Here is a 26,778-nt window from a genome sequence, read left to right as displayed (position 1 = left end):
TGCTGCTGCAGCTGCGGGTAAGTGAGGCGTGGCACCCCTTTTGCTGCTGCTGCTGCTGCAGCCCTTCGTGACCCCCGGCACCACGGAGGCCCCCGGAGAGGGGCCCCCCCGCAGCTTTGCCTCTGAGGGCCCCAGACTTGGGGCTTTAAGGAACTTAGGCCGATCTTATCTCACTAGGGGCCCCCTTTTTGCAAGAGTTCCGGGGGAAGATGATGATTCCGAGAGAGAAATGCCTGCGGAGGGGGGCCCCCCTGAAGAGGGGGCCCCTGGGGGACTTTTTGGCGAGCAAGAGGGCCCCCCGGGGGCCCCGCCGTCTCCCCCCGGGGAGCTGGAGGCGCAAGAGGGTACTGCTGGGGGGGCTCCTACCCGGGTCCTGGTGGGGGCCCCCGAAGACATGGAAGTGGGGCCTCCGGGGGGCCCCGGACACGGCGCACCTAGCAGCCAGCAGCAGCAAGAGACAAGTGCCACGGGAGCTGAGGGCCCAGAAGAAGGCCTGGGGTCTTTGTGACTGCAGCCTGTCTCCTGGGCCCGCTTGGGGGCCCCACAGGGTGTCCCCTCGGGGTTGCTGCTGCCAAGGGCATGCAAACAGCAGCAAAATTGGGGACTGCAGTCGGGCCCTGCCCCTCTAAACAGGGTTTAGGGGGCCCCAAATGTCAAAAGGGCCCCGGCCACCGACGCAGGGGCCCTTTAAGTGCTGTGGTTTGTGCTGCATGCAACTTAGCCACTGGCACAGAAGGGGCCCCCTTGTAGCTGGGGGGCCCCCTCTGCTGCCGCAGGTCTGTGGGGCTCACGAAATCAAACTTCGAGGGGCCCCCCTCACGAGGTTAAGTTTTTACTGGAGACTTTTGCGTTTCAGTGCTTCTTTGAAAAGCTCCTCAGAAAGAAACTTGTGAATCAAAAACTCTATTCAAATTCGAATTTTGACTACGTTTCGCTGGGGTGTCTGTACACCTGAGTCCGCGTAGCACCCCCAGGGACCCCCAAAGAGATGAACCCCACAGGATTAAATGTAAGGGAAGGGGGGCCCCCTAGAACAATAGAATGTTGCTGGGTCCCGGGCCTCTTCCGGGGGGCCCCCTGGGCCCCTTTGCGCTGCGCCGGCTGCCAAGCCAGCAGCTCGAGAGAGTTGCTGCTGCAGCAGCCCCCTCGCTGAAGTCTGCTGCTTCAACTTGTGGCCAGGAGACGCAGGGGGACACAATTGCTGCTGCTGCTGCTGTTGCTGCTGCTGCTGCAGCGGTGCTGCCGCTGCTTTTACCTTTAACGGCTCTTCGCGGGCCTCTCTGCGCTTCTTGTTGCGTTTCTCTTGCCTCTTTTCTGCAGCATATTTTGCTTCTGTCTTTTTGTCTCTTTGTTGTCTTTGTCTCTTTTTGTCTCTTCTCAATTTGGCGAAAGCCTCTCTGCGTCTCTGGCCCCGCTGGCCCTTGCGTGCTGCTGCTGGGCCCTCAGCGCCTGTCCCCTTGCTGCTGCGTCTCTCCGCTGGCTGTCCCCAGCTGACGCTGCTGGGGGCTCGGCCCCCGCTGCTTCTGCTGCTGCCACTGCTGCTGCTGCCACTGCTGCTGCTGCCACTGCTGCTGCTGGTGCTGCTGCTGCTGCCACTGCTGCTGCTGCTGGTGCTGCTGCTGAGACTGCTGCTGCTGCCACTGCTGCTGCTGCTGCCACTGCTGCTGCTGCTGCTGCTGCTGCACGCCCCTAGAAGACGACGAGGAGGGCGGTGATGTCGTCGATGGCTCCGTCTTCCTCTTCCCACTTCTTGCGGGCCTTGTTGACGAGGGCGCTGCAGCCTCCCGCAGGGTCTCCTTTGAGGACAAAAGGCTTGACAGTCTTGAGGGCTTCTTCGTTGGAGAGAAACTCCCAAACTCCGTCGCTCGCCAGCAGCAAACACCTGTCTCCTTCGCCCACACTAAAAGTCCCCACTTCCGGCTGCGCCACCACCCCCACGTTCGAGGCCAAAGTGTCTCCCAGCGAGCGCGACATCGCCAGGCCCGGCACGTCGTCCGTGCGCAGCCACACCCTGAGCCAGCAGCAGCAGCAAAAGCAGCAGCAGCAGCAGCAGCAGCAGCAAGAGAGGATACGGCAGCAAGGCTGGGAGAATGAGCCGCAGCTAAGCCACACACCAGCAAAGTGAGAGGTGCAGAAACAGCAGCCACGCAAAGGAAGCCACCCAACACGGGGCAGATTGCAGAGACAAACGGGCACAAGCAGCAGCAGCAGCAGCAGCAGTACCAGCAGCAGCAGCAGCAGCAGCAGCAGCAGCAGCAACACCAGCAGCACCAGTAGCACCAAAAACCAGCAGCAGCAGCAGCAGCAGCAGCAGCCAGCGCAACACCACCAGCACTAGCACCATCACCGCCTGCACCAGCAGCACCAGCACCATCACCATCAGCAGCAGCAGCAGCAGCAGCAGCAGGAGACTGGCCGTCGGCAAACCTGAGCGGCCCACAGGGGGACCCGTCTTCCTCCTGGAGGGGTGCGATTCTGCCGCCCGCTGCAACAATGCGTTGTCTCTCTGTCTCCAACTCGGGCTTGTGGTCTGTAGTGAGGGGGACAGCAGTCCAGGGGCCCTCGGGGGAGGGGCCCCTCCCGAGAATGGCTCTGCTGTCTCCGACGTTGGCCACGTAGAGAGTGCGCTCGCGCAGCACGCAGACCACGCAGGTGGTCCCGCTGCAGAGAATGTCAATATTGCCTCTTTTTAGTTCTTGATTGGCGGCCAAAAACCCTGCAGAAAGGGCCTTTTGGAGGTCCCCCTGGGGCCTCCAGCTCTCGCCCACGAGCCGGGGCAGCCTTTGGTTCACGAAGGCCGACACCAAGTGCCCTGAGGGCCCATGGCCATCCAGCACGGAGACCCACAGTGCGTCTTCTTGGGGCCCCCAGCCCTCCACCACTCTGCATGCATCTTGGTTGGTCTTCCGGGTCCCTGGCCCGCAGCTGCCCGCGCGGCTCAGAGATGCATGCGAGGCAAACAGCCGCTTCCGGCGAACTCCGGGGGCCCCGGGGGGCCCCCGCGAGGGGCACCCCCGTGCGGGGGCCCCCCGACGCCCCAACGCGCTCTCGCCTGCCGGGGGTCCCCCAGAGAACGCTGAAGCTGCGGGAAGCAGACATACGGCGAGAGTCGCGAGTCTGAAGCTTTAGACTCTAAGATGTAGTAATTCAATGCTTTTATTTCACTTTCAATGCAGAACTGCTTGTTTGTGCAACTAAGTAGAGCTGGCTCGAAAGAAACAAAGAATTAACCGACAGAAAATCGAAACTTTCCCACTTTTGATGCCTTCGTCTCTGGTCACTGGCTCGTCTTTCTGCACGTTGGGGGCAAGAGTCAGTCTCTTAGCCTGCTGAATCAAAGCATTCAGGGAGGCCCCAGGATCTCCTGGGGCCCCCCCGAAAGGCCTTTGATCAGCCTCGAAGGCACCTCCTGGGTTGCTCATGTTCTTGCGTGCTGCAGTGCCTGCTGCGGGGACCCAGGAACTAGCTCATAGTTTGGCGGGCGGCCCCAGCAGGCTGCTGCTGGCTGCAGCTAGCTGCAGCTAGCTGCAGCCCGCTGCTAGCCCTTCTTGCAAAACTCTTTTTCTCGAAACGCCAGCCGCGTAAGGCCCGGAAATTTGTCAAACGAGCCCCTTCACTTTCCCAGAATAAGTGACTTTGCTGTCCGCAAAGAGAGCCCCGGGCTCTATTGCTCAGTGACAACCTCTTGAGAAACTTCAAAGGCGGAAACAACACCGGCATTCGTTTCAGGCCTGCATTTCGGGGTCTGCAGGGATAAGGCCGGGGCTCTCAGAGGAACTCAGCGGGCGCTGCTGAAGCAGACTAAGAAATAAACCAAAAATGCTGCTCTTAAAGCTACGATTGGGCCCCCAAAAAGGCCAACAATACAAGAGAAAGCTTTGGCTTCGCAATGTTGCAATTAAAAGAGGTACAAATTGATTCGTGGTCAGGGGCTGGCGCCCTGCTTTCTCCCTGTCGGCAGCGATTTAAAACCGCACCCAAGGTCTTCAGGGTTTTCCCTAGGCGGTGGCTGTTTGACGCTAATACAACAAGTTCAGATGTTCACGAATCATTTAAAGTTAATAAAGAGCTCAAAATTTTAATTTTTAGAGGCCATTTGCATGATCGTGTTGCGGCGGTCGGAGCCACAGACCGTGTGGTGACCTCAAATGTCTTCGAGCAGGTGGCTGAAGGCTCTTATGTGCACTTTACATCAAATGTTCAGCTCACATGAACTATAAACGTCAAATAATGAGAGCTAATCATTGTTTATGTCGCTGTTTTGGCTTTAAATAATCGGAGTTGAGCCCTGCGAAAAGGTGAAATGCTGTTTGTGTTCCCAGTCTGGTGATCTCAAAGAGTCTCGTCACCGGCTACTCGTCATGACTGGGTCCTCTGTTTATGCAAACTCATCTTTAAGCTTGTATTCTATAAATTAAATTGAATAGAAAGACAATGAATGGAAAAACCTGAGATGAAGCCCCTGGCATCGTGACGTTTACATGTGTCAGCCGTTGGGGGTTTCGCCTGCAAGTGACCCCAACAGTGGAAGCGGCAGCAAACATGGTGCTGGTCCCAGCCTTCTTGCTTTTGCATTTTCTAAAATGCCATCGAGGCCCCCCCTGCCAGAGTAGCAATGAGGACGTCGAGTAGCAGCCAGTAGCCTGGTTCCCGGTGAATGTGCCTGCGCTAAACAGTGCCGGCTAAAAGCCTACTCAGGTGAGCAAGAGCTACCAGCAATTAATCGAGTTACTTAACCTAAGCGTAACACTACACTGGTTCCCCGAAAATAAAGCAAACGCATTGGCTAAAAGGTCCGCCTTGACCTTCCTGTGGTCGCCGCCACAAGGCCCTCACAGCGGTGGCGATCTCAGGAATACCAGAATTGCTTTTAAACACTTCCTTGTATATCTATCTATCTATCTATAGCCCATTCACCCCGCAATGCTGAATATACCTCCAGGCAAAACCCCAGAGAGCCGGGATACAGAGGGAGTGAAGCCTGCAAACTGCTCCCTCACTACCCCGTTTGTTGCGCCCGAGGTCAGTTCTCTTTGGGGTCATTCCTGATACCCATAACCACAGGACAAATGGAATAAACAGGGAAGCAGATTGCAGAAAGTCAAGCTTTTGGCACTCTGCGTTTTTGCTGGTGGCGCTGGGACGCATTGTGTTGCTCAGAAAAGTTACTAGGAAGCGAAGTGGTGGCAAACAAATGCTACGGAGGCGTAACTACTCCAAAAATACCTAAAGACGAGTACAGATGACCTGCCGCTACACGACCTAGCTTTGACCGAGTCAAGTTCGGATTTCATGAAAAAATTCGGAGCATTCAAAACAAAAATGACGTGGCAGCCGCGCACTCGCACACCTTCCTTCTGGAATATATCAAAGCAAGAAAATCATAACGAAAGCAAGTAGAAAAGTCAAACATCGCATTGCTGAGATTCATTCGGCATATTTTTCGTGTTACGGTTCTATTGCAACTCTTATGGGAAAGTGTTCGGTAAGCTCAAAATGTAATTCTATTATCGAGACCGTCAAGGCTGATGCAAAGGTGCGAAGCTACAGGCTGTTCGCCTGTGGTGCGAGCGATTGCTGTACTGTAGCTCTACCACTTCATTTCTCAAGAATAAACTAGACTCTAGAAGAAGAATCTCGAGTGGTTAAGGCAATTTGCCCCACAGTTTCCACTCATAACAAGTCGTTCAGAAACCATTCGGGTACCCGCTGTTACCCCAAACAATGTACCTTGGCCTAGAATTGGGGCTAAAGTGTCAAAAAAATGGCTTCAACAGAGAGCGTATCCTAAGAATAATGAATGTGAACTACAAGAAGACAGTAATGGCCACACATCGCCGCAGGTAACCACAATTAGCTAGAAGTCACCCTTTGTAAGCAGGGCAGCTCGCAGCTCCTCAGAAGCAAAGAAGCAAAGTAATTAAAACTAGAGCTGCAAAGTGTTGTCGAAAAAACGGCTGATCGGTCCAAACAAAATGGAAGACTCAGAACGCTCAGCAAGGTAAACAAACAAGATCACTGCAACGGAGCAGTAAAATGTACTGCGAATTCAATGCTCCCGAATTCGATGGCACCATGATGCAAGTAAGGGCAGCTAGCCACTTTTCAACTGCGCATTAGCATCCATAACATTATCACGCACTGCGTTTGAGGCAAAAATCGTGTTAAACTTCAGGAAAAGCCTACGTGGGGCAAATTATTGTAAGGCCAAGTCTGGCCTCGTGACCAGTAGCCGGGCACGGGGAAGCAATATCTTAAGCTTGCGGTGCGTGCCGCCTCCCAGTGCACGGGCTGATTCACTATGCGCATAATCCCCCATTGAATCGCTAAAAAACAGCCTGGAATCTCAGCAAGAGTAGTTTGCAGGCATGATGAGGAACAGCTTATGGTTGGACAGCGTATAGGGCGCTTATGGTAGGACAGTTTGTAGAGAGCTGCGCTCGGCAAGAGCTGGTTTCATGTCTTCGCACTTTCGCATTTGTGCACATATATGTGTGTGCCTACACATACTTGCTTGCTCGCTTGTGCGGAACATACGTTTGTAAATGCACGTGCTTTTGGTAGCAGAAGCACACTCACCTGCTTAGAATGATGCCACTGGACGTACACAGTCCCGCCACCGTTGCCGCTGACTCCTCCAGGAAATGGAGTTTCGTTACAATCTCATATCCTTTCAGAGCCACACAAGTCGGATTTCAAGGTTTTGCATGCCATTGACCTCTCGTTTGCTTCCGTGAATGTGTGTGCCGTTTGGGTTGTGCCTCAAGTGGCCAGCTTCGTCGGGATTGGGAAAAGGCGAAAAAACTATCTTCGTCTGAAATGGCGGTACATTTATACTTGGTTTACATCGTTTCAGCTAAATCAATTAGCATGGCGTACAGAATTGTGGATAAACGGATGAAAAACACAGCCCCACTGTTTGCCTGCTCTGAGACGCAACAGGTCATGTCCGTGGGTACTTCTCTCTTTCTGAGGCTTGTTAGCTTTTTGACTCGTTCATTTCAAGTTTTTGCTAAAATTATTGTCTTCTGAGATTTTTTTCAAAGGGTCTGTTTCTACCTGTGAGCTACAGACAGCGCTTGGAGTTCAGCGGGATATCACGAGGTCACCGCTGCTCGAGCGAAGAGCATTCGTAGTTACTTTGTTGCAACTGCTCGTTTTCCACCGCGCAGCCGTACGTGTCAATTATTAGCAGAAATGACGGACGGTAAATACATAAATGAGGACCTGAAAAGGGAGAGGGAAAATCCCCCTTTCGACTTGGAGGCCCTTGCCGTTGCTATTTACGGAAAAGAAATGTATCCAAAGCTCAACAAACTCCAAAGGCTCTTTGCAAAAAATGAGAATCTTGACCTCAGACACACCTGGTCGTGCGACAATAAAACCAGGTACCATTTCCACCCTGCTTACATAATTCTTTTCCGTGCGTGCAAACTTCAACTCGGAACTGTATGGCCCTATTGTACGAGAACTCTCAGCGTGCGTGTGACGATACTGCATACCAGTGTTTGTTTCTCTGTGTACGTATGCATTCAAGAGCCGCATCAACTGTTTCAAAGCACAAGGGCTGGCGCCTGGGTGAAGATGCTTTAGGGTTTAGGGGTTTCAGCTTAGTGTTTCTAGAAGAGAATTAACCTTTGTTGCTTCTTCGCTTTCACAGTTTATTCCATCTTTTATAGATAATGCAGCAATTAATCACAGAGAGCCTCACATCGCATTTTTTAGCCAAAAGATGAAGCTTTTCGAAGCGCCAGATTATCTTGAACAGGCTTTCCCTTGAGGTTCACAAGGGATATGAACGCTCTCTTGTGCACTTTTCTATAAAACTACTGTCTGTGCAATGGCCTACAGAATAATGAGGTCTTGGTTTTTCACGGTTCATCGCCTTTTACGTGTGCTCTTGTGTGTGGGTGGGTGCACTTCAGGTACATCCTTGCCTGTCGAATAGCCGAGGAATTGGCCCATTTAGCTCGCAAGCACAATCTCTTGGACGACCCAGAGCTTGTGGGAGCATTGCAAGTGATGGTGGGAGAAGAAATGTTCCTTTTGCTGCACCTAACCATGTTTATGTGCACCCTCGAGGCAATGTGCAATGAGGAACAGGTATTTAGCAAATGCAAACACATACAAACATTGATGTATTTGAACGTTTGCAGAAAAACTAACCATATGCAAAAGTGAAACTGCGCGTGTACATGCCGTAGATTGCATGCTTCCGTTGAATGCAGGCGTGGATGGATTTTACTGCGCAGAACTCTGCACGTGTCAATATACTTGTTTTCCGAAGGAGTGTTCACTTGTTGCTCACACGAAATAAACCGAACGTCGAACTGAAAGTGGAGCTAATACATGTCTTCAAGTTTCCCTGCGGTTTGTGTTATTGTGGTGTCTGCGCTTTTGTGGTGTGCTCGCTGTGCGTGTGTGTGTTTGTCTTTCCACATCTTCTAACTCCACTGTTGTCTTCGTTGCTTATTCTTTCCCTGTTTCGATGCGTGTTCCTTTTTATGACTGTTTGCTTGCTAGTGTGCCTCTGCATGCCATTAACAGCGGATGCTGTTTGCGCCTTCTTCCCCTTCTCTGCTTTTGTCGCTATCAGTTTATCACCCGACACATCAACCAGCACTTATCGGAGCTTCTTTAGTTCTTTGCTTTGTCTGTTTGCCTGACATACACAGGCGAAGCATTGGATGCCTCTGGCCCGGGACTTCCGCATACTGGGCACGTACGCACAGACGGAGCTGAGTCACGGGTCTAACGTGAGTAGGCTGGAGACGGAGGCTGTCTTCGACGAGGAAACCGACGAATTTGTCCTCAACACGCCTTCCCTTACAGCTAGAAAATGGTGGGTTGGCGGCCTCGCTAAATCTTGCACCCATTGCATTCTCATGGCCAGGCTCAAAATTAAGGGCAAAGACTGGGGTGTCCATCCCTTTATTTTGCAGGTAAGCTCACACATCTGCACCAGTGGAACAATTCTACAAATAGCCTCAACAGAACTTTTACAGAGAGCTTCATGTTCGTTTCCGCAAATGCCACAAACAGGAGCCGTAAAGGGCCATCAGAGGCAGTCAAAGAGCACGAAAATTGTCTCCTTACGCAGGGCTATTTGGGAAGTAGAAAAAAGTAAATGCTTGCGGCCACACAAGGTCCCCGCAAAGGCACAATGGCTTCTTAGGCTATGCGCCTTCTTTTTTAATTCGCGTGTATGGGCAATGACCACTTTGGTTGGGGTGTGGTGCTGTTCGCCTAGGTGCGGGACCTTAATGACCATAAGTCGTTGCCCGGTGTAACTCTGCTGCATATCGGCCAAAAGATAGGGTACCAGGGAGTGGACAACGGAAGTTTGCACTTAAAAAACGTGCGCATACCTCGTAAGAATCTGCTTATGAGGTTCTGCGAGGTGGATCGAGACGGCACCTACAGGACTACTCGCAGCAGGAAGCTCCTCTATAGTACACTTACCTTCACCCGAAAACAGATCATACGTTCGGCAGGCGCGCATCTTTCGCGCAGCATCGTTGTCGCAATACGGTGAGAAACTACAGTCCTCCTGCAGCTGCCGGTGCCACTACTGCTGCTCACTGCTCCGAGGAGTCATTCCCAGTTAAACTGTTATATTTATCCTCCACTGTTGAGTTTCACGCATGCGGCTTCCGCCTTTGTGGTATTGTTTTCTGGGCTGTGCGGACTGAAGAAGAGGGCGCTCATAGTGTTCGTTTGCGCTGCTCTTGCAGCTACTCAGCTGTGAGGAGACAGTTTGCGTCTCCGGGAGATGTAGATGGTGCGGAACAGCAGGTACTAAATTACAGCACCACCCAACGGACATTGCTCCCCCTTTTGGGGATGTCCATTGCTTTCATACAGACTGGACAATGGACAGATGAACTCTACCAGGCATTTAAGGTCCGTTCTTGGAACTGAATACCTGAAATTCACCGAAATACCTTAGAATCTGCAGGTTACTGTCCTCGTTACAAGCACGCCCGTTCCTTGTGAATTTCTGAAGCACACTGTTCAGTACACGCCTCCCAATTGAATCAAAGGTGGCAGAAATTAATTTGAACTTTGTTCTTTCTAAGGCTGAAGCGGACAGGGACGTGTTCGATAAGCTCGAGGAGGTGCACCTGGTGACGAGCTGTTTAAAGGCGTACATGACGCTGGCAGCAGCTGAGGGTATTGAACAATGCAGAAGAGCCTGCGGTGGGCATGGATACCTCCAGGCCTCTGGAGTTTCCCTGCATCTCGTCAGCTACCTTCCTCAAGTCACATACGAGGTGACAAAAATAACGAATAAAATGTTCATCACATGCAAGGATGCAAAGCACCTAAAATTGTCACAAGCAGCAGCAACAGCAGAATCGATGGTAGACTCCGCAGAAGCAACATCACCATTAAATGATAGCAAGCACCTTGCTTGCGTTTGTTAGACTTCCGCGCCCATGTTCTGTACTGCAATTCGCATTTACGCAGGGCGATTTCGTCATTTTGTCTTTGCAAGCGGGACGGTTGCTACTGAAAGTTGTGGGAAACAGAATGGCAGGAAATATCCCCTCTGGGGCGCTGACCTCTTCTGTCCGGCACCTATACACGTTTGACTTCGATAGCGTCTCTGAAGTCGCTGTAGTAACCAAAGAAGACCTCTTGTCTTTCAATTGGATGATCAAAGCATTTGAAAAACGGTATGGTCGCCAAGTCGCTGCTGCTTGTGGTAACGCTACTGCGTTTGTTGTTGCTGCTTTTGGTTTTGCTGCTAGTATTGCTCTCCTGCTGAGAAGCAGGCCACTGCTGATATTCTTTCAGTTGATGCTGCATTCATTCATGTCATTATCGTCGTTTCCGCTGTTTCTGATATGCTTGCGGTTGCTGCATTTTGCAGCTTTTGGCATTCCTGCTTCTATCACTGGGTTGGCTTCTGTCTCTGTCTATTATGGCATAGCTTGGCTTAAACGTGCCCAATTTCACTTTGTACTTCCATCTTTATACCTTCCCACGCGCTTGTAGCTCACTGTTCATTGCTAGTTGACTCTTTAGAGAACTTCTACGCCTTGAACTTGTTTCCCTTAAGGCTTTTCATCAGGCCTATTTTTGAATCCCCTTAATTCTCCCGACCGTCGTCTACTGTCTGTCTGGCTGCTCAGAGCCTGCGTCTTGGTGTACATGACAGCGCAGCGCTTTTCAAGCTTAGGAGGCCCCTCTTCTGCATCTGCGTTCGAAGCCATAAAGGTGGACTTGACGAAAATGACCGTGGCCCATGCACAGCTACTCGTTGTGCGAAACTGCCTCTCCTCCCTCGAACAGCTGCAACGAGAAGGACAACAACCTGTACAACGAGTTCTAGAGTGCCTCTTCCGCTCTTTAGCACTGGCATGGCTGGACGACCACCTCGCCGAGTTTCTGACAGCTAAGGCTGCCGATGTCGAATCTCATACACTCATCAAGGAAACGCTGGCAGATGCATGCGCTGAGGCCAGAAAAACTGCAGTTCTCGTGGCGGACTCGTTCGGGCATAGCGACAACTTCCTGAACTCAGCTCTTGGCCGGTACAAGAACCACATAGCGCCTAAGTGGTTAACAGCTTAACTCGTACTACTGTCTGCAGCTCAAGGCATGTGGTCTTGTGATTTGACACCAATAATTTAGAGTTTGTGACATGGGACCTAGTGTTTGAATCTGCTACTCTTTAGGTGAATTTGATCCGATTTTGTGACACGGGGTAAAAATTGCAGAGACAAGCGCTTGTGAGCGTTCATAGGTACGACGGGGACGTATATCGCGCGTTGTTCGACTCCACAAAACTGGACAGCCTCAACCAACAGGACGTATCTGAGTCGTACAAACTTTACATCCAATACATCTTGCATCCGGAAAGAAAGACAGCAAGGCCAAAGCTTTAGATCCCTGTTCCAACGGACCCGACACAGGCCCTGAGGTGGGTGGGAAGGAAAACGTTTGCTTCTGTTGATCGTTACAAGACGCAATTCAGGTAGCCAGCAGAGACAGCCGCCGCAGCCGCAGCTGTGGCGGCAGCGGGTACTAGGAGCAATGTCTCATGAACTAGCAACAGCAGCAAAGGCAGCGTCTCGATGAAGATTGTCACACTCAAACAGCAGCAGCAGCATTTGTGATGTGGGGACTCGGCGTCAAGTGAGTCTTGGCATGTTGAGTTTTCGCTTCTGCTGAGAGCCAGCAGAAAAGACATATGCCGTGCAATCTCCTCTGTAGAGGCCATTCTCAGAGCAGCCGCAGCAGCAGCCGCAGCAGCAGCAGCAGCCGCAACCGCAGCAGCAGCCGCAGCCGCAGCAGCAGCCGCAGGCGCAGCAGTCGCACTTGCATCCATAGGGACACTCGCAACAGCAGCCGCAGCATCAGCAGCCGCACTAGCAACAACAGCTGTATGGACGGCAGCGGCAGCAACAGCAGCGACAGCAACACAATCGTCAGCTGTCACAGGCGCAACAACAGCCGCAACAGCAACTGCGCGGCGAATTTTTACTTGTAGCATCAGTACCCGTCTTGTGTGGGTCATCGTGTAAGGTCCGGATGTGTGTTTGGTCGACGTCAGGTTTTCCCAATCTCCACAGTTCTACTTTGTTTCTGTGGCTTTACCAAATGGGACGTCGTGGATTGAGCGTCCTTTCGAAGCATCTATCTTTTCCTTGGCGTCCCCTGTAGAAGTAACAGCTTTCAGACAAGCAGGGCTTAAAGGGGACGGCGTGGACAAGAGAAAAGTAGAAAAATTCACAATTTTTCGCATCTTTCATTCTGCAATTGTTCTTCGCTATTCTCCTCGTGTGTCCCCGCTCGTTGTTTACCGGCGAGCTTTTGGCCGTCTGCACTGTCTTTCTTTTTAGGTATTGGGTTAATATAGACAAGGTCAGATTTATTTTCATTTGAATTCGCCTTGATACTAAAGGTTTCTGCCGCAGCTGTGTAGCTTGATGATTCAGCGAAGCATGCGTCGTCAGTATTGCTCTTGCTCGTTGAAGGTGGTGTGCTGCTCAGGCACTTCCTGCTGCACCCACGATCTGTGCGGCACAAAACTTTTATTAAGGAGTGCTCGCCACTTCGACACAGCTGCATCCTTTTTTTCTGATGCAGAGAGCACTTACGGTAGTTTCAAGCCACTTCGACAGCACTTAACGGTAGTTTCAAGGCACTTCGACAGCACTTGCTTTTTTTCAGATGCAAAGAGCGCTTGTGGTAGTTGCAAGCGAATACACTATAGGCGTATAGTATGAGCCCGCAGTTCCTGTTGTTAACTGGGGAGGTTTCGGCAAACCAAACAAGCTAAATCCAAAGTTATCGCTGTTGCAGTAAATAACAAAACTAGTTTGGATACACAGCAACAGAAGTGTTTGGGCATTTCTATGCCCTACGATCCACTACAGCAGCCAATGGCGACCTTGTATAGAAGAGGTGTCTCAGTAAGTTGCTTGTAGAAATGGAGTGGGCGAAGCTATTGTCTATCAGTATTTGAAGTGGATCAACGCTATCAGTGCATCCCTGAATTCTGCCTACCCTTCGCTGTCGGCACGCTAAAGGACAATGACTTAATACGCTTCCGCAGTTATTTAACGTTGAGCCGCGCAAGGCGAAATTGGATTCGAGGTGCTTCATAGTGTTGGCAGCTGCGCACACAACAGGATAAATCTTGGCTTGCTTCTCCTGTATTGCTGCATTTGCATCGGCGGAGCATACTCTGAAATATCGCACTTCGGCACTTTGAATCTTGTGGAAAGGCGGCACATGCAGAGAGTTTCTTGGCGTTAGCTGTAGCTCCCAGAAATAGCAGAGATCTTTCACGTGCCGTTCCTTCGTTGCGAATTGGCCAGGTGCTTTTCTCGCAGTGGCTAGTAAATGTATGCGTGAAACGGCATACAGCCAGTGAAGCTTTTCTATTGACATTGAAAGACAATTTGAACGCCCACCAACTATTCAGTTGGTTTTTTGCAGCTTTCACTTGACTGGTAGTGCTGATCTAAGAATATGCCTCCAGACATCATATCATCTGAAGTGCTCTGTATGTAAAAATGCCACTTACAACTTTTAACAGTGCCCTCTATGCAGCCGTATTTTTTCTGGGGCATGCGGGAACTTAGAGCAGTCGTCACTGAGGTTTACAGCAAGCCGACTCAAAGCCTTGGACGACAGTCCAAGGCTTCGGGTCGGCGTTACCGCATTGGCACCAGAACTTCGTTATTGTAATTCGCCGGTACTAGCCTGATTTGAAACAGGTTGATATGAAAAAGCTGTAATTGCGCCTCTAGAAAAATCCTAGGTGAGCTCTCATATCGTACTGGCACGCAGGGTGCTCTGTGCCGTACCCAAGAAGACAATGACTGCAGGTCTGAACGTTTGTATTACCAGTTCCTAGTTTTCACTTTCAGTAGAAAAGACGGCACGAGCGGGTTCCAGAACTGCTGAACTTCGACAGTTGGCATTTTTGAGAAAGGATTCCTTGTCAAGGCATGAGCAGACATCCTGCCATCTGCATTCGCGTTTTAGCGCCGACCCAAACGCAAGCAGTATTGTGGCGGCATGATCACTAAAAACACAGGCGATGCTGCATCCCTCTTCTTGGCTCTCACTTCTAGCCACGTGGTGAGTCGAGGAGTTCCAAGATACGTCTGCCACTTGCACGAGTAAAAGGTGAAAGTGCGGCCAAAACACGTACCGGTAAACCACAAAAACTGGACTCACCACTAACAAGCAGAATTGCATAATTTTAGATAAGCTGCTTAATAAGACTATGTCCCACCTTCACTCGGAGAGGCAGCTACTAGCTTGAAACATGTGTCATCGTTGATTTTTGCTGCAGCAACGCGTAGCTTGCGGTATCTGCTCCCTCTGTTTTCCCTCGTGATAGATGTATGCATGGTAAGCATTGGCCTTCAAGAAGCAGCCTCAGCACTCGCATGCAAACTTTCCCACCAGCGCTGTCCTGTAGGAATGCGTTTGTTAGCTCGAGGAACTACAGCAGCAGGCTACCCAAACGATACCAGCGAATACGAAAGAAATCGTTTGTCCTGATGTTTAAGCCTCTGGAATTAAGCGCTGAACGCTAGGCACTTTCACCGAAAAAAGACTGAGAAAAAGACAGTTACGTCCCTCTTGGATCTGCGAAGCTGCCAGTGGATAAAAGACACAGCCAAGACAACGATTTGCTTGGAGGGCGACAGTCCACGCCTTCGCGTAGGGTCAGTATCAACCAATCAGTGGCTGTCTCTTACATTCCCCTAATTTTACAGGAAGGACTGGCACGTTTGACACACCTTGCTGCGAGTGCCTTGCGGTATCCTGACCCCAAAAGAGGCGCGGTTCGACACTCAAATTTGCAGTTATATTCCACGTGGTCGGCGTGCGTTGTGCATTCGCCTCTTGTTTGTCTTCCCCTCGACCTCACACATTCTCTGTTTGTGTGAGTGCCGAACCTCGCCTGGACGCTGTGTTGTCTGTATTCAGCGCTTCCTCTGCTGTTTCATTTTCCCGTCCTTGCATTTGTCTATCAACATGCGCGGTGTCTAACAAGAGCATGCCTTTATCTCATTGTTGTGTACTTTTCACAAGACAGTGTCCCTGTCTGTACCGTCCAACCAAAATTTCACTAAATGAGGACTGCTCTGCTGTTTTTCGTGTCCAATATTGAGCCTGTCTCCAGGCCGCTTGCATACGCTGAATTCCGAGAAAAACAAAGGCCATCAGATTTGGCCCTCCATGATCCTGTACAAATGTTCACATGAAAAACGAACTCAGCCCTCTTTTGCTAATGATATAGAAGACAAACAATGTAATACAGACTGGAGGAGACAGGCCTATTTCAATATTATCAAACTCTACCTGTCCACAATGACTTTTATGGGGAGCACTCCTTCACTTCCCATCACGATCCTACAAAATCACAAACAGACCACCCCCAATAATTTTCAACGAGCCAAAAAAAATATAGACCAGCTCAGGCCCCAAAACACAGACGTGTTCATATATTATACACCTAGGGCTTGCACCAATGATATACTAACGGGAAACTCATATGCTCATCTCTGTCTCATCAGCGCTGTATGTATAGCGGCATCACGAAATGCGGCTCGCATTTTGGTCGGTGAGCAAACACAAAATTCTAACCCTTAATCCCCAAGCCCACTCGGTGAACTTTTTAGCTTCATCCTTTGACAGCGGTTCATTTCCATACATCTGCACGATATTGCAGAGTTGCTTTGCAGACAAATCACCTGACCCCTAAAAGGATCACAACCCACACAGTGAGCCGCAAACCCCATGGTCTCGGCTGAGCGGACTATACCCACAAACGTGCATCCAGAAGAGCTAGTTTCGCCTGCACTGTGAAACACGTCGTTACCTGCGTGTCGAAAAGCGCAAAAAATTGCTGAAAAGCCTCAGCAAGGTCTTCAGCATGAAGGGCGCCCGTGAGAAACGTTTGGAAAGCTTTGTAGTCCACTTGGGTCGGCAGAGAGGCGGCGTCCTTTGAAGAAGGACTGTAGCCCTGAGGAGGGGAGGCATTGAGGCACACACGGCTAAAGTATGCCACGATAAGGATAATATGGAGAAATAAAAATGGAAACAGAACAAGCAAGTGAGGTGGAAAAGTAACTGGGAAACAGGTAACCTCGAAGGGTTCAGTGTGCAGCATTCAACGTACCAGTTTCCTAGCAAAGTCTGCGGCCTGGGCGCTGCTCATAGTCAAATTTTTCTGCAGAGCAAGGGTAACGCAACTGATAGATGCAACACACCTAAGCTCCTACGGCTAATGAATTAAGATACAACGCAATGATGCAGCCTTGAAATGAGGCCCCAAGGCATGCGGTTATCATTGCTGTTGCAACTGCAGCTGCTTTTACTGCTGCTGATGCTGCTTTGCAGTGCACTATCGATACACCTGGGACGTCCTGTGCCACTTTGACCTCCCACATCATTACAAAAATAGAGCATACTGCATTTGCTGCAACAACGGCTAGAACAAAACAACATAAAACCCACTATTAGCCGCGACTGCGCCAACAACGACAAAGGCAGTAGCACATCCAACGTCAGAAGCAGCAGTGGATGCGCGAGCCACATAACCCTTCTTGCGTACCCCTGCTGCCTTCTCGAAGTCAAGTTGAATGGCAGACTTCGGAGCTCCCTTGTCTTCCTCTGCCTCTGTGGTATCGGTGAGAATATCCTCCGCTGGCTTTTGTTCTACTGCTGCTGACGTGGCTTGTTCCTCTTTCTTGGCTGCTTCGTCTGCAACTGTCTCCCTCGGTACTTCCAGTGGGGCCAAATGGTCAATATCGAAGTTAGGGGGAAACTTTGTGTATACTGTTCCCAAGTGGTTTATTCCGCGGGCTCTGCAAGTCCCTTCTATGACTATATGCTCCTGTTGAAGCAACACACGAACAAACACACGAGTTTTGCAACGAACACAGTGGCTGTTTCAACTATTTCAGCAGAACGTAAAGGTGCGCTGCCACTTTCACCTGCACTTTTTTGTGAATCATGACAGAAAGCAAGCAGTCAAGCATCATGTACCTGTAGCTCAGGGTCGAAGAAGAGCTCCAACTCATGACGGTCGACGTTGCAATTCATTCGCCGCGCGATTTCCATCTAACCACAGAAGCTCACAGATCCACACACGAGCACCTCTAAGCCTAGAAAATACGTAGATCCTAATACCTTCTCTGCAACACCCCTCACGTGCCACACCCTACGGGGACGTAGCAGAGTTATGCACATAGGTCCTGCTAGTACCCCCACCGGGTCCCTCTCTACCCACAAAATGAGTGGTACTCCAAGCTCTTTCGGGAACTCCTACAAATACCTGAAGGCCAGCAATGGATGTGTCTGAGTTGCAGCAACATTATTTGCGTTTACCCTGAGCTGCTTGACGTAGCAGGTGCTGGGGACTCGGACCATAAAAGGAAGTTCCTCCCTTGCTGTTTTCTTGATGCAGAGGCACTTCGCCTCAGCTGCAGAAAAAGACAGGAAGAGCGGGAAGCCACGGTAAAATCACAATAAAACTCCACTGGAAGTGTTATACAGACGGAAGCTTATGCGGAAAGTTTGAAAGTGTTTGAAGGCCATCAGATTTAGACTAAATTACGCTTGACTTCATGATCATCTTTCATGAAGATGACAGCGAAGAAGGGATTTGGTTTTAGATCCCCGAACAGTGCATTTCTAAAGTGCACTGTCCGGGATCTAACGCTTGCTGTCTCGCTGCTCACGTTTAACAACAACAACATTGATATCGAACTTGTGCCGCTTTGAAATCTGAACCTGGACCTTGGATAAGCCCATTGTGTTATAAAACGTCAAAGGACGCTCTTCTTCCATCTCCGTCTCCGCGTTCTCCCCGTACTTCAATATCCTTTACACGCTCACAAACACTAAACACTAACTTATGCTGTTTTGGATCAAACATCAAAGCTCGTGAGGCAAAGCCCTGGAACACAGATGCTGTTCTTACAGGGCTGGACTTAACGGCCCTAAACCTGCAGCGCAGACCCTTATGCCTTCAGTCCAACTGTTGAGTCCAAACTGTGCAGATATGACCCTGACATCTTTAAGCCCTGAACTACTCGCCGTTAGAGTGTTGTGTTTGTCTCACATTAGGTCAGCTGGTAGATTTCTCCCTACTTCTTTCAGTCGCTCCGAGATCTTCCGCTTGACGTCAGACACAGTAACGTGCTGAGGAACCCTGTGAAGGTTCATGAGTGGCTTGCCAGCCACATCTACCAAAACCACAGTGCTAAAATCTCCTCCAGTTCCCACCATTGACGCCCTGGAGGTCAATGGCTGGCGGGTTGGGGGGGCATCTTTGGCTGACATCTTCGGCACAGCTTATGGGCCTGTGGACTGGCTGACACTGTTCTAGGGACACCAACAATCCCACTGACGACAGGCGGGATAGCAGCAGTGGCAGCTGCGGCAGCAGCTGGCTCTGTTCTTGCTGCTCCAAAGAAACTCAAAGAAGAGCTCAAACGAGGAAGGAGGATCCCTGCATGTACTGCCGTAGCGTATTTTGGCCCTTCTGTATGAAACAGCGTAGATGGATTTGCTCCAAAGGTTGATGGCACTGTATTTCCAGCAGTTGCTGCTGTATTTGCTGGCGAGTTTGATGCTCCTAAAGTTGCTACGCGAAGAAGGAAAATTATACTGATACTACTCGGATTTTCTCAAGAGAATGTGTTGAAGACAGTGTCGTAGTCCGTGTAAGAAATACTTCTTCTCCGAATTCCTCTGTTGCCCTTTCTCTGTTTTTCTGCGCCTCTCGATGAAATGAAGCGAATTGAGGCCATACGAGGGGTCCAGCTAGAGTTTGGCCTCTTTGGGCTTACTGTGTGGCTCGACCCTCAAAAATATAGCAGACAGCCGGTGTTTATGTGATCTTTTGCATGTAGAGCTTTTCGTGCTGCTGCTGCTGCTCTTGTTGCTGCTGCTTGGTTTTTGGCTCGGGCTCCGCAGCAGCTGGTGCGTATCGACTAGTCAACGCAGCAAAAGAACACGAACCCCTCAGCCGTGGTTAATTCTACATATGCTTATCGTTATTTGAAAAAAATGGCTTCAAGCAATAGCGCGAAACGGTCATAATTCGCTTAAGTCCCTATCTGGAACTGCAGACCAGCCACAGTGACGCATTGTCATCGAGGCTGTGAACGGTTCATTGCTTGCATTTGGCGAAGCTTACCGTCCGTTAATTCTTTTTCCGGGCACATAAGAGAAACTAACTGTATAACTGAAGGTTTAGTACACACCTTCCCATGTTTTCTCATTGTTTGGCGGCTACAGGTACTGCTTCAGCTACGCTGGCACAACTACCCCGGAGTTCTAACTTGTTTGCCTTTCATATCATTTGTGGTCCACACACATGGAAGTGTATTCAGTCAAGTGCAATGATTTTCATGTTCACAGTCACATATCAGAACAGATCAGAAGAGGTCGCAGCTAGGAAAACCAGGACACCGCGTGAACTGCAGTGCTCAATAGTATTTGTGTGCTGACTGGTCTAATGGCGGTTGTTAGAGCTTCTTACCCCTCTTTTGGCACAAGATTTGCAATGTTCCACTTACAAAAAACAATAGTCCTGTTATGGCGAATCTAAAGAGGAACTCCGAGACGTTTTCTCCAACGATCTGGCTAGCTGAAGTGAGCAGGAATTTGCTATTTCTGTGGCCGTAAGGGCCAGTGAAAACTAAGTTCCACCGAATAACAGTATACGGCGAAAGTTCCTCCATGGTTTTGGACGGCCAGTAGAAGAAACTGAAGAGGGTATAACTCTTCTGCCAGTACACATATAGCACGGCGTGTGCGCTCCCCATCAAGCGCCTTGTGCGCAGGAGGCACGGGCCTCATGGTGTAGCCTGTGCCTTTCAGCTCGTCAGTGCACTTCCAGTTAAGCGTTGCTAGGCCTTTTTGTAACCTCGCCTTGACGTGAGCACAGCCAGGATAGTCTCCGCCAGCGGGAGTCGAAAGTGGGAGCCAGTCCCCGTAGTACATTTTCGACCAGCACAAACAATTATGCGTAGGTATGGCACTCTGCACGTAGATATGAGTGGAGTTTAGGATAAGGTAGAATAAAAATCCCTCACATAGGATGGACATTTCTTACTCCCAAATTCCTCTTCATGGAGCTACCAATTGATTGTTTGGCGGTTGGAACACTACCTCGGAGCACTCTTCATTCATGCTTCTGCAACGTTGCTGCAACAAAAAATGTCAGGCCTCCTATGATTTTGGTGTCTGAGCACTGCCATTTGCATATCCTCAGTTGATGCTGCGTTAGATTCCCACCGTGGACACACTGAAGCGGTGTTACCAGATCTAAAATGTTGAATCCGCTTCTTCCGGCCTCTAGAGCCAGCAGCTGGAAATCCTTCAGGTGAAAGGCAGTGACAATTTGCGGGTCGAAGAGAACTCTTGCTCTCTTGTTTGTCTGCAGGCTGGGAGCCAGCCAAATGCACTTCCAGGCTGGGAACCAGCCAAATGCACTTCCTCCGCCGTGGAGACAAAGGTTGTGACGCTAGAGCTTCCGCCAGCATTTGTTTGATGAAAGGCAATGACTGCCGTTAAAGACGAAAAGTACTACACATATCAATCCAACTGCTGCTGCTGACACTCTCCAAGTGCTCGTCTGGATACTTCTCCAAGACATATTGCGACCCCACAGCTTGCCAACCTGTTCATGCGCGCAGGACTTCAAAATCCTGGAAGAGTTGCTATGCTCAACTATGCCTGAGGTCTAGCGAGAAGCTCCCTACTGCTCACCGTACTCACGTCTTCGTCTGCGCAGCCCTCCTACACAACATTCTAATTCCGTATCCTGTCTCTACACCCGGACGCTGCAACACCAGATGCTGCTGACAACCTCCAACTCCCGCAACTGAGAACACAAATCTACAGCGTCCACTGTTGCCTATAGATGTTGCTTTTTCTGTTTGTGCCAGCGGCAGCCGCAACCCTGCTGCCAAATGCATTCGCGGCCCTACAGGTTTCTGTTTCGCCTCTGTCCCAACACATCAGCAGCAGACGCAGCATCTGTAACTGCTGCTTCTGCTAGTGCTCTGGCAGTGGCTGTGCCTTGCTGCTCTTTTGGAGACAGCTGCGCAGTGCAGTATTCACAAAGCTATCTCTGCGACTGTTGAACGGAGCCAGCAAACACTGTGCTGACGGGAGCTGCATGTACGCCGACTAGCTAATGGCCAATCTGTGTTCGTGCGCAGCTAAACTGACATCAACTAGCTAGCTCTCCTGCTGATATGCCGGTCAACTAGCAGACTATTCTGTAGGTCAGTTAGCTGGCCCGCGAGACCAGCTCGTTAACCCGCAAGATGCGACTGCCGACCCTAAGTAGACTGGATAGCCGACAAGTTCGGCACCTGGCGAATGAGCTGGCTAACCAGCCAGTCGGTAGCTGGCCACCTAGACAATGAAGGTGCTGGCCGCCGCCATCTGCATCCATCACGGCAGCGCTTTGCAGTCGTCAAGGAATGCTTGGATCTTCTCGGCGATAGATTCCTTGTACTTCTGCAATGCCTCATCAACCACTGCACGATCAGCAGCAACAGCAGCAACGGGAGAAAAAAAGTTAACATGGTCTGCTGTGGCGCACCGGCAACATAGTTCCTGCCAGTCATCTAGCTGGAAGGGCCAAATGTAGGCTGGTGAGGGGATCTGAAGGGTACGGAAGCATACCCGGCTTGAATAGGGGTGAAGGGGCTTTGTTCAAAGACACGGAACTGCCCTGTAGCCAAGACATGCCACTACCGTCCGCACTGCTAACATCGGGCAAAGTCAAAGTCCCTGAGGAAAAAGATACAGGATTACAGTGACACATACACATGTTCACAATCCGGAGAGATGCACATCTGCACGGGGGAAGAGTAAGCAGAGCGGTCGACGCAAAAACATAAGGATAATCTCCAACAAGAATGAAGGCAAGAAACTAAAATCAGATGAACTGAGAAGACGATCCACAGGGTCAAGCTAATGGTCCAGCGCAGCACAGCAACTACGGCAGCCGTCCGCTACTAAAGCAGTTCTCGAATGTACCCTCCTATCTTGTCGCACTGCTGTTTCGATACACACTGCAAAAGACGCAGTAGCCACAACGGTGCTGCTGCTTAAAGTCGTTGTCTTACCCTTTGACTCGTAGCTGCCTAGTGACTCGCTCAAGGCGCTGCTCTCTGGTGGCAGCCCTAGTGCGCCCCCACTGCTGCAGCTGATGTTGAATTTCACGCTGCATTTCATGTCAAAGAAAACTCTTCTGCTGCCCCTTACAACTGCCAAGTGCGCATCGCCGGAGACTTCCCCCACTGAAGTCGTCTGAGTTGCAAAAATACCCCAATGGCCAACGTGTTTACGGCGTTGCGAGCAGCACGCAGCTCTCCGCCAGATACAGCAAACAGCATGTTCAGGAGTGAATAAAACGGAGGTGAAAACAGCACCACGCGAAAGAAAAGAGACGAGAAACCTTGTAGAAGCAGCAGCAAGCCCAAAAGCCCTGGGCAGCGGCAAACAGGGGTGTGCAGCAGCAGCAGCAAAATGCCAGACCTCGACTTTTGTAGAGAGACACCCCTTGAAAAGTTCCTTCATCGCTGTCTCGTCCTTCAGCCCGCCGTCCTTGATCGCCTCTGTAGCCTTCCGACAAACCTGCGAAGGACACAAGCCATCGCTCTTGTCAACAATCCACATAGCTGAACAGCGACCAATCCGTAGCCCTCTCTGTCCCAAAGTTTAGGTCTCACGCTTAAGTTTTCATTTCATCTCTGCATACGATCATCCGAATCGACCGCGAGCCCAGCGCAGTGAGATCTAAACTCCGTACTCTGCGTTTTGAACTCACCTCAATAAGTGCCTCGGGAGACGCAATGCTCGAACCACCGCATTCAGCAGATGCCTCCTGAAGTCTTTCTGCAAATCGTGTTCGTGCCCACGGACTAACGTCTGAAATGTATGAAGACACAAAACAGCAGTGCAACTGCTGTGTAACTGCAGCAGCAAATACCCTGGCACCTGGTTTACTGGTGGAGTGTAAAGAACGAACGCGGCCAACTGTCCTTCATCACCCAACGCAGCAACAGCAGCAGCATATGCCTTACCCTTCTCTTCGTAGGTGGTCCCCTTTGCGTTCCACTGCGAAATGCTCTTTCCTTCTGGAGACTGCACCAACAGCACATCACCACGTGTGACGGGGTATGTATGAAGCAATCATGGCGTTGGTCCCTGCATGCCTTTCCACACATCCCTGGTTTATCTGTTATACCTCTCAACTTACTGTAACCAAACAGCCGGACCTCACAGACTCAACCCTAAATCCTCATGCCTTGCTAACTCAACAATAAAAAATAGACACTCCCTCCGTGCCGCTATAACAAAAAGCAGCCAAAGCGTTTGCACTGGTTCGCGAATGTCTATCTTCTTGAAAAACAGCTATCTAAAAGCTTCCTCCTTTGGAAGTTAATGACAGACTACGATCTGATTCAAATTTGTGCAGGTAGAGTACCTTTTCAGGCTCGCCGCCGGCTGCTCCAGCTGACTGAGGGGAAGGCGTTGGAGAAGCTATTTTGGTTGGTTTGTTCTGAGCGTTAAGTCTCTTCTCTTCTTCCGTTAAATCGCGGCGGAAGTAGCAATATCCCATTTTTTTCGTCTCCTGTACAATTGCTGCATCCTCCTCATCCAGCTCCATCACACTGCTGCTGCTGCTGCTGCTGCTTGAGGAATCGCTTTTGTTCTTCCGTCGCTGCAATCCGCCCTCGGGGGTGTTTAGCTCTGAAGTAGCAGTGACACAAATGGGCAGTAGCAGCCGCTGTGCAGCAGTAAGGGCAGCCGCGGCCACAGCACGCCAGCACAAGCAGCGTCTGAACCTCAAAAGGAGTATGCATCTAAACAAAAGAGCAGTAAGAGCAGCCGCGGCCATAGCACACCAAAACAAGCAGCGTTTGGACCCCTCTAAAAGAGCACGCAAATAAATATACGAACGCGGTTACTCAAAAACGATCGAAGACGAACGAATGACGCAATCGCAGAGCGGGGCAGGCTCAATCCACAAAAAGTTGCATGGCAGGAACAGATAAGCAGACTCAAAGTAATGCAGACACAGCGGTGGCCCTGTACGAAAAAATGGGTGAAAAGAAGCAGACTCTTGGCCCTGTTCATGCAAAACAACAATGCGGACCGGCACGTCAGGCTGACGCCGACTAGATGCAGGTACTCACTGGCCTGCTGCTTCTGTTTCTCCTCCCTTTCCTTCTCTTCCGCTTCCTTCTTTTTCTCCAGCCAGGTCTCAAACTCCTCCTCCTGCTCGCCCTTCTCTGTAGAAAAAGCCCAAAGCATAAACTTGAAAAGCTGAAGAACACATGGAAACTATTGGGCAAAAATGAGGTGCACACATTTGACGTGAGACAAGCACAAGCAGCACGGACAAACAGTTACTCAAAAACGATCGAAGACGAACGAATGACGCAATCGCAGAGCGGGGCAGGCTCAATCCACAAAAAGTTGCATGTGGCAAAAAACGCCAGAAAATATGTGTATACTTTCCCGTGTACTCTACACGGGAAAGCATGCACAAAGACATGAACGTTCTAGAAATAAGGACAGGTGCAGAAGAATGTGGAAAGATAAACAAAAGGAAGCGAGGAGAGCAACCCAGCGAGTAGTTGATTGCAAATCCACCGCTGGCCACATATGCTGCAGTCGGCCTCGCCAAGCAGGGGACAGCAGCAGAAGCATCAGTTAAAGCAGCAAGCAATGCATGCCTTTTCTTGCCGCCATGTCCTTCTCCCACTCTGCTCTCTTCCTGGCCCTCTCTGCTTCTTCTTCTTTCTTCCTCCTCTCTCTCGCCTCCTCGCGGTCGTCATACAGTCCGCTAGCCCGGCTGAACAACCCGCTGTAAGCCTATAGCAGCAGCAGCGCCAAAAACGCAGTGAAAAGCGCAAGCCCATGGACTCTGAACTGACGAACATCACTGCACATTCAAAAAAAGAGCTCATCGTGCGCACTCAATTGCAGGTAGCGCAGCCACGTGAACTGACGGGACTGTCTCAAGCCCGCTAGTGTACGCATGCACTGCGCCGGTCTGTACCTTCTTGTCTTCTGCCTTTGCTGCCTGGATTTTTTCTCTGATTTTCTGCAGTTCCTTTCTTGCCTCGGCATTCGCCTTGTCAATGGCAATTACCTGAACAGACACATACAGTCGCCGCTGCTTCCGCCGTCGTCGCTACTCTGTTGTTGCCACTTCCCCTGATCCTGTTGGAAGGGTCGACACTGTAGCTTCTTCCATTCAAACTCACTGCCATCAGATCGTCTTTGGCGTCGCTGAGTTCCCCCAAGTTGCTCTTGGCCACAGCTCGCCTGTACAGCGCCTGCAGCCATCACATGAGGTCGAGCACCCAACAGCCATCTCAACCCCAGTGGACAGCCAAAGCCCGTGGGGGTGAGGTATGCGTCACTGGCAACCAGGTCAGAGCCATACGCTACTGAGCTTAAACAAGCCAAGGCTCTTCGGTCTCATCTGCTTGGTTTCATGACTGTTTGCTACCACATCTCTCAAGTTCCACCTCACCTTCGGGTTCTTCGGCTCCGTGGCAAGGACCTGGTTAGCCGCCGTTATCGCCTGCTGCCATCGTTCAAGTTTCAAACAACACATGCAGCTGTTGCTGCTGAGCTGTACAGACACCGCAATGGCGTCAGAATCCTGCGAACCCTTCACGTGCTTCACTCCTGCCTGCAGCAGCAATGCCCATTGCACCGGCGGCACACACGGCACCTGTTTTGTGTTCCTTATACATATAGTGATGTTCTGCAATTCGCCCCTGTCTCTGCCTGCGCTGATATCTCAAGCCAACAAATGCCTGTCTCCTTCCCTAGACCCAAACTAAGGCTGGTCGCGTCTAGAGTGGAAAACCAGCAGTTGCGGCAGCGAAAGCATGGGTTATTGCTGCAGCCGCAGCAGTGTGGGCCTATCCTGACCTTGTACCTCTCCAAAGCTTGCTCATATTGGCCTTCCTTGAACAGAGCATTGCCTTCGTCCTTAAGATTTATGGCCGCTTGCAGCTTCTCAGCAGGAGACATCAACTCGTCTGTTGACATTGAGCTGGCCTCGCTGCATGTGTCCTCATCACGGGGTGTCCGTGGAGGGCCTCCCGAGGGCCCTGGCTGACCCTCCTCATCCATCGGCGCCCCACTGGGGGGCCCCACGGGCAAGGGGGGGGCGGGACTCGGTGATATCCCTTCTGAAAGGCCCATTGTCATCTCTAAGACCTGAATCTTAGACTGTGGAGT

At 50.7% G+C, this 26,778-nt stretch overlaps 6 protein-coding genes across 6 annotated transcripts; 2 read left to right on the top strand and 4 right to left on the bottom strand.

The window, feature by feature from the left end:
* Window positions 1-229: 229 nt before the first annotated feature.
* Window positions 230-508, top strand: ETH_00032055 (uncharacterized protein; the record flags this gene model as incomplete). The annotated part of the gene is made up of 1 exon (XM_013378073.1): window positions 230-508. One exon carries the CDS (start codon window positions 230-232, stop codon window positions 506-508), a length of 279 nt encoding a protein of 92 aa, XP_013233527.1.
* A 1,181-nt stretch (window positions 509-1,689) lies between these two features.
* ETH_00032050 (protein phosphatase 2C, putative) lies at window positions 1,690-3,422 on the bottom strand (the record flags this gene model as incomplete). The annotated part of the gene is made up of 3 exons (XM_013378072.1): window positions 1,690-2,011; window positions 2,428-3,082; window positions 3,257-3,422. The coding sequence occupies 3 exons, from the start codon at window positions 3,420-3,422 to the stop codon at window positions 1,690-1,692; spliced, it is 1,143 nt and encodes a 380-aa protein (XP_013233526.1).
* Window positions 3,423-7,197: 3,775 nt separating this feature from the next.
* ETH_00032045 (acyl-coenzyme A oxidase, putative) lies at window positions 7,198-11,894 on the top strand (the record flags this gene model as incomplete). The annotated part of the gene is made up of 9 exons (XM_013378071.1): window positions 7,198-7,388; window positions 7,926-8,103; window positions 8,676-8,942; window positions 9,251-9,531; window positions 9,735-9,903; window positions 10,080-10,274; window positions 10,471-10,679; window positions 11,139-11,540; window positions 11,753-11,894. The coding sequence occupies 9 exons, from the start codon at window positions 7,198-7,200 to the stop codon at window positions 11,892-11,894; spliced, it is 2,034 nt and encodes a 677-aa protein (XP_013233525.1).
* Window positions 11,895-15,698: 3,804 nt separating this feature from the next.
* ETH_00032040 (myosin light chain 2, putative) lies at window positions 15,699-18,825 on the bottom strand (the record flags this gene model as incomplete). Its single annotated transcript, XM_013378070.1, has 10 exons — window positions 15,699-15,720; window positions 15,838-15,888; window positions 16,142-16,236; window positions 16,358-16,501; window positions 16,658-16,708; window positions 17,093-17,374; window positions 17,527-17,601; window positions 17,869-17,963; window positions 18,222-18,364; window positions 18,605-18,825. The coding sequence occupies 10 exons, from the start codon at window positions 18,823-18,825 to the stop codon at window positions 15,699-15,701; spliced, it is 1,179 nt and encodes a 392-aa protein (XP_013233524.1).
* Window positions 18,826-21,954: 3,129 nt separating this feature from the next.
* Window positions 21,955-24,828, bottom strand: ETH_00032035 (uncharacterized protein; the record flags this gene model as incomplete). Its single annotated transcript, XM_013378069.1, has 8 exons — window positions 21,955-22,040; window positions 22,189-22,296; window positions 22,635-22,818; window positions 23,047-23,145; window positions 23,339-23,439; window positions 23,595-23,655; window positions 23,999-24,264; window positions 24,711-24,828. The coding sequence occupies 8 exons, from the start codon at window positions 24,826-24,828 to the stop codon at window positions 21,955-21,957; spliced, it is 1,023 nt and encodes a 340-aa protein (XP_013233523.1).
* Window positions 24,829-25,230: 402 nt separating this feature from the next.
* ETH_00032030 (uncharacterized protein) lies at window positions 25,231-26,748 on the bottom strand (the record flags this gene model as incomplete). Its single annotated transcript, XM_013378068.1, has 5 exons — window positions 25,231-25,392; window positions 25,580-25,672; window positions 25,788-25,859; window positions 26,060-26,221; window positions 26,467-26,748. 5 exons carry the CDS (start codon window positions 26,746-26,748, stop codon window positions 25,231-25,233), a joined length of 771 nt encoding a protein of 256 aa, XP_013233522.1.
* Between the last annotated feature and the right edge of the window lie 30 nt (window positions 26,749-26,778).

Source organism: Eimeria tenella, genomic scaffold (genome assembly GCF_000499545.2).
Source record: "Eimeria tenella Houghton genomic scaffold, Eth_scaff72, whole genome shotgun sequence".
NCBI lineage: Eukaryota > Apicomplexa > Conoidasida > Eucoccidiorida > Eimeriidae > Eimeria > Eimeria tenella.
This window is presented reverse-complemented; position numbering and strand designations above follow the sequence as displayed.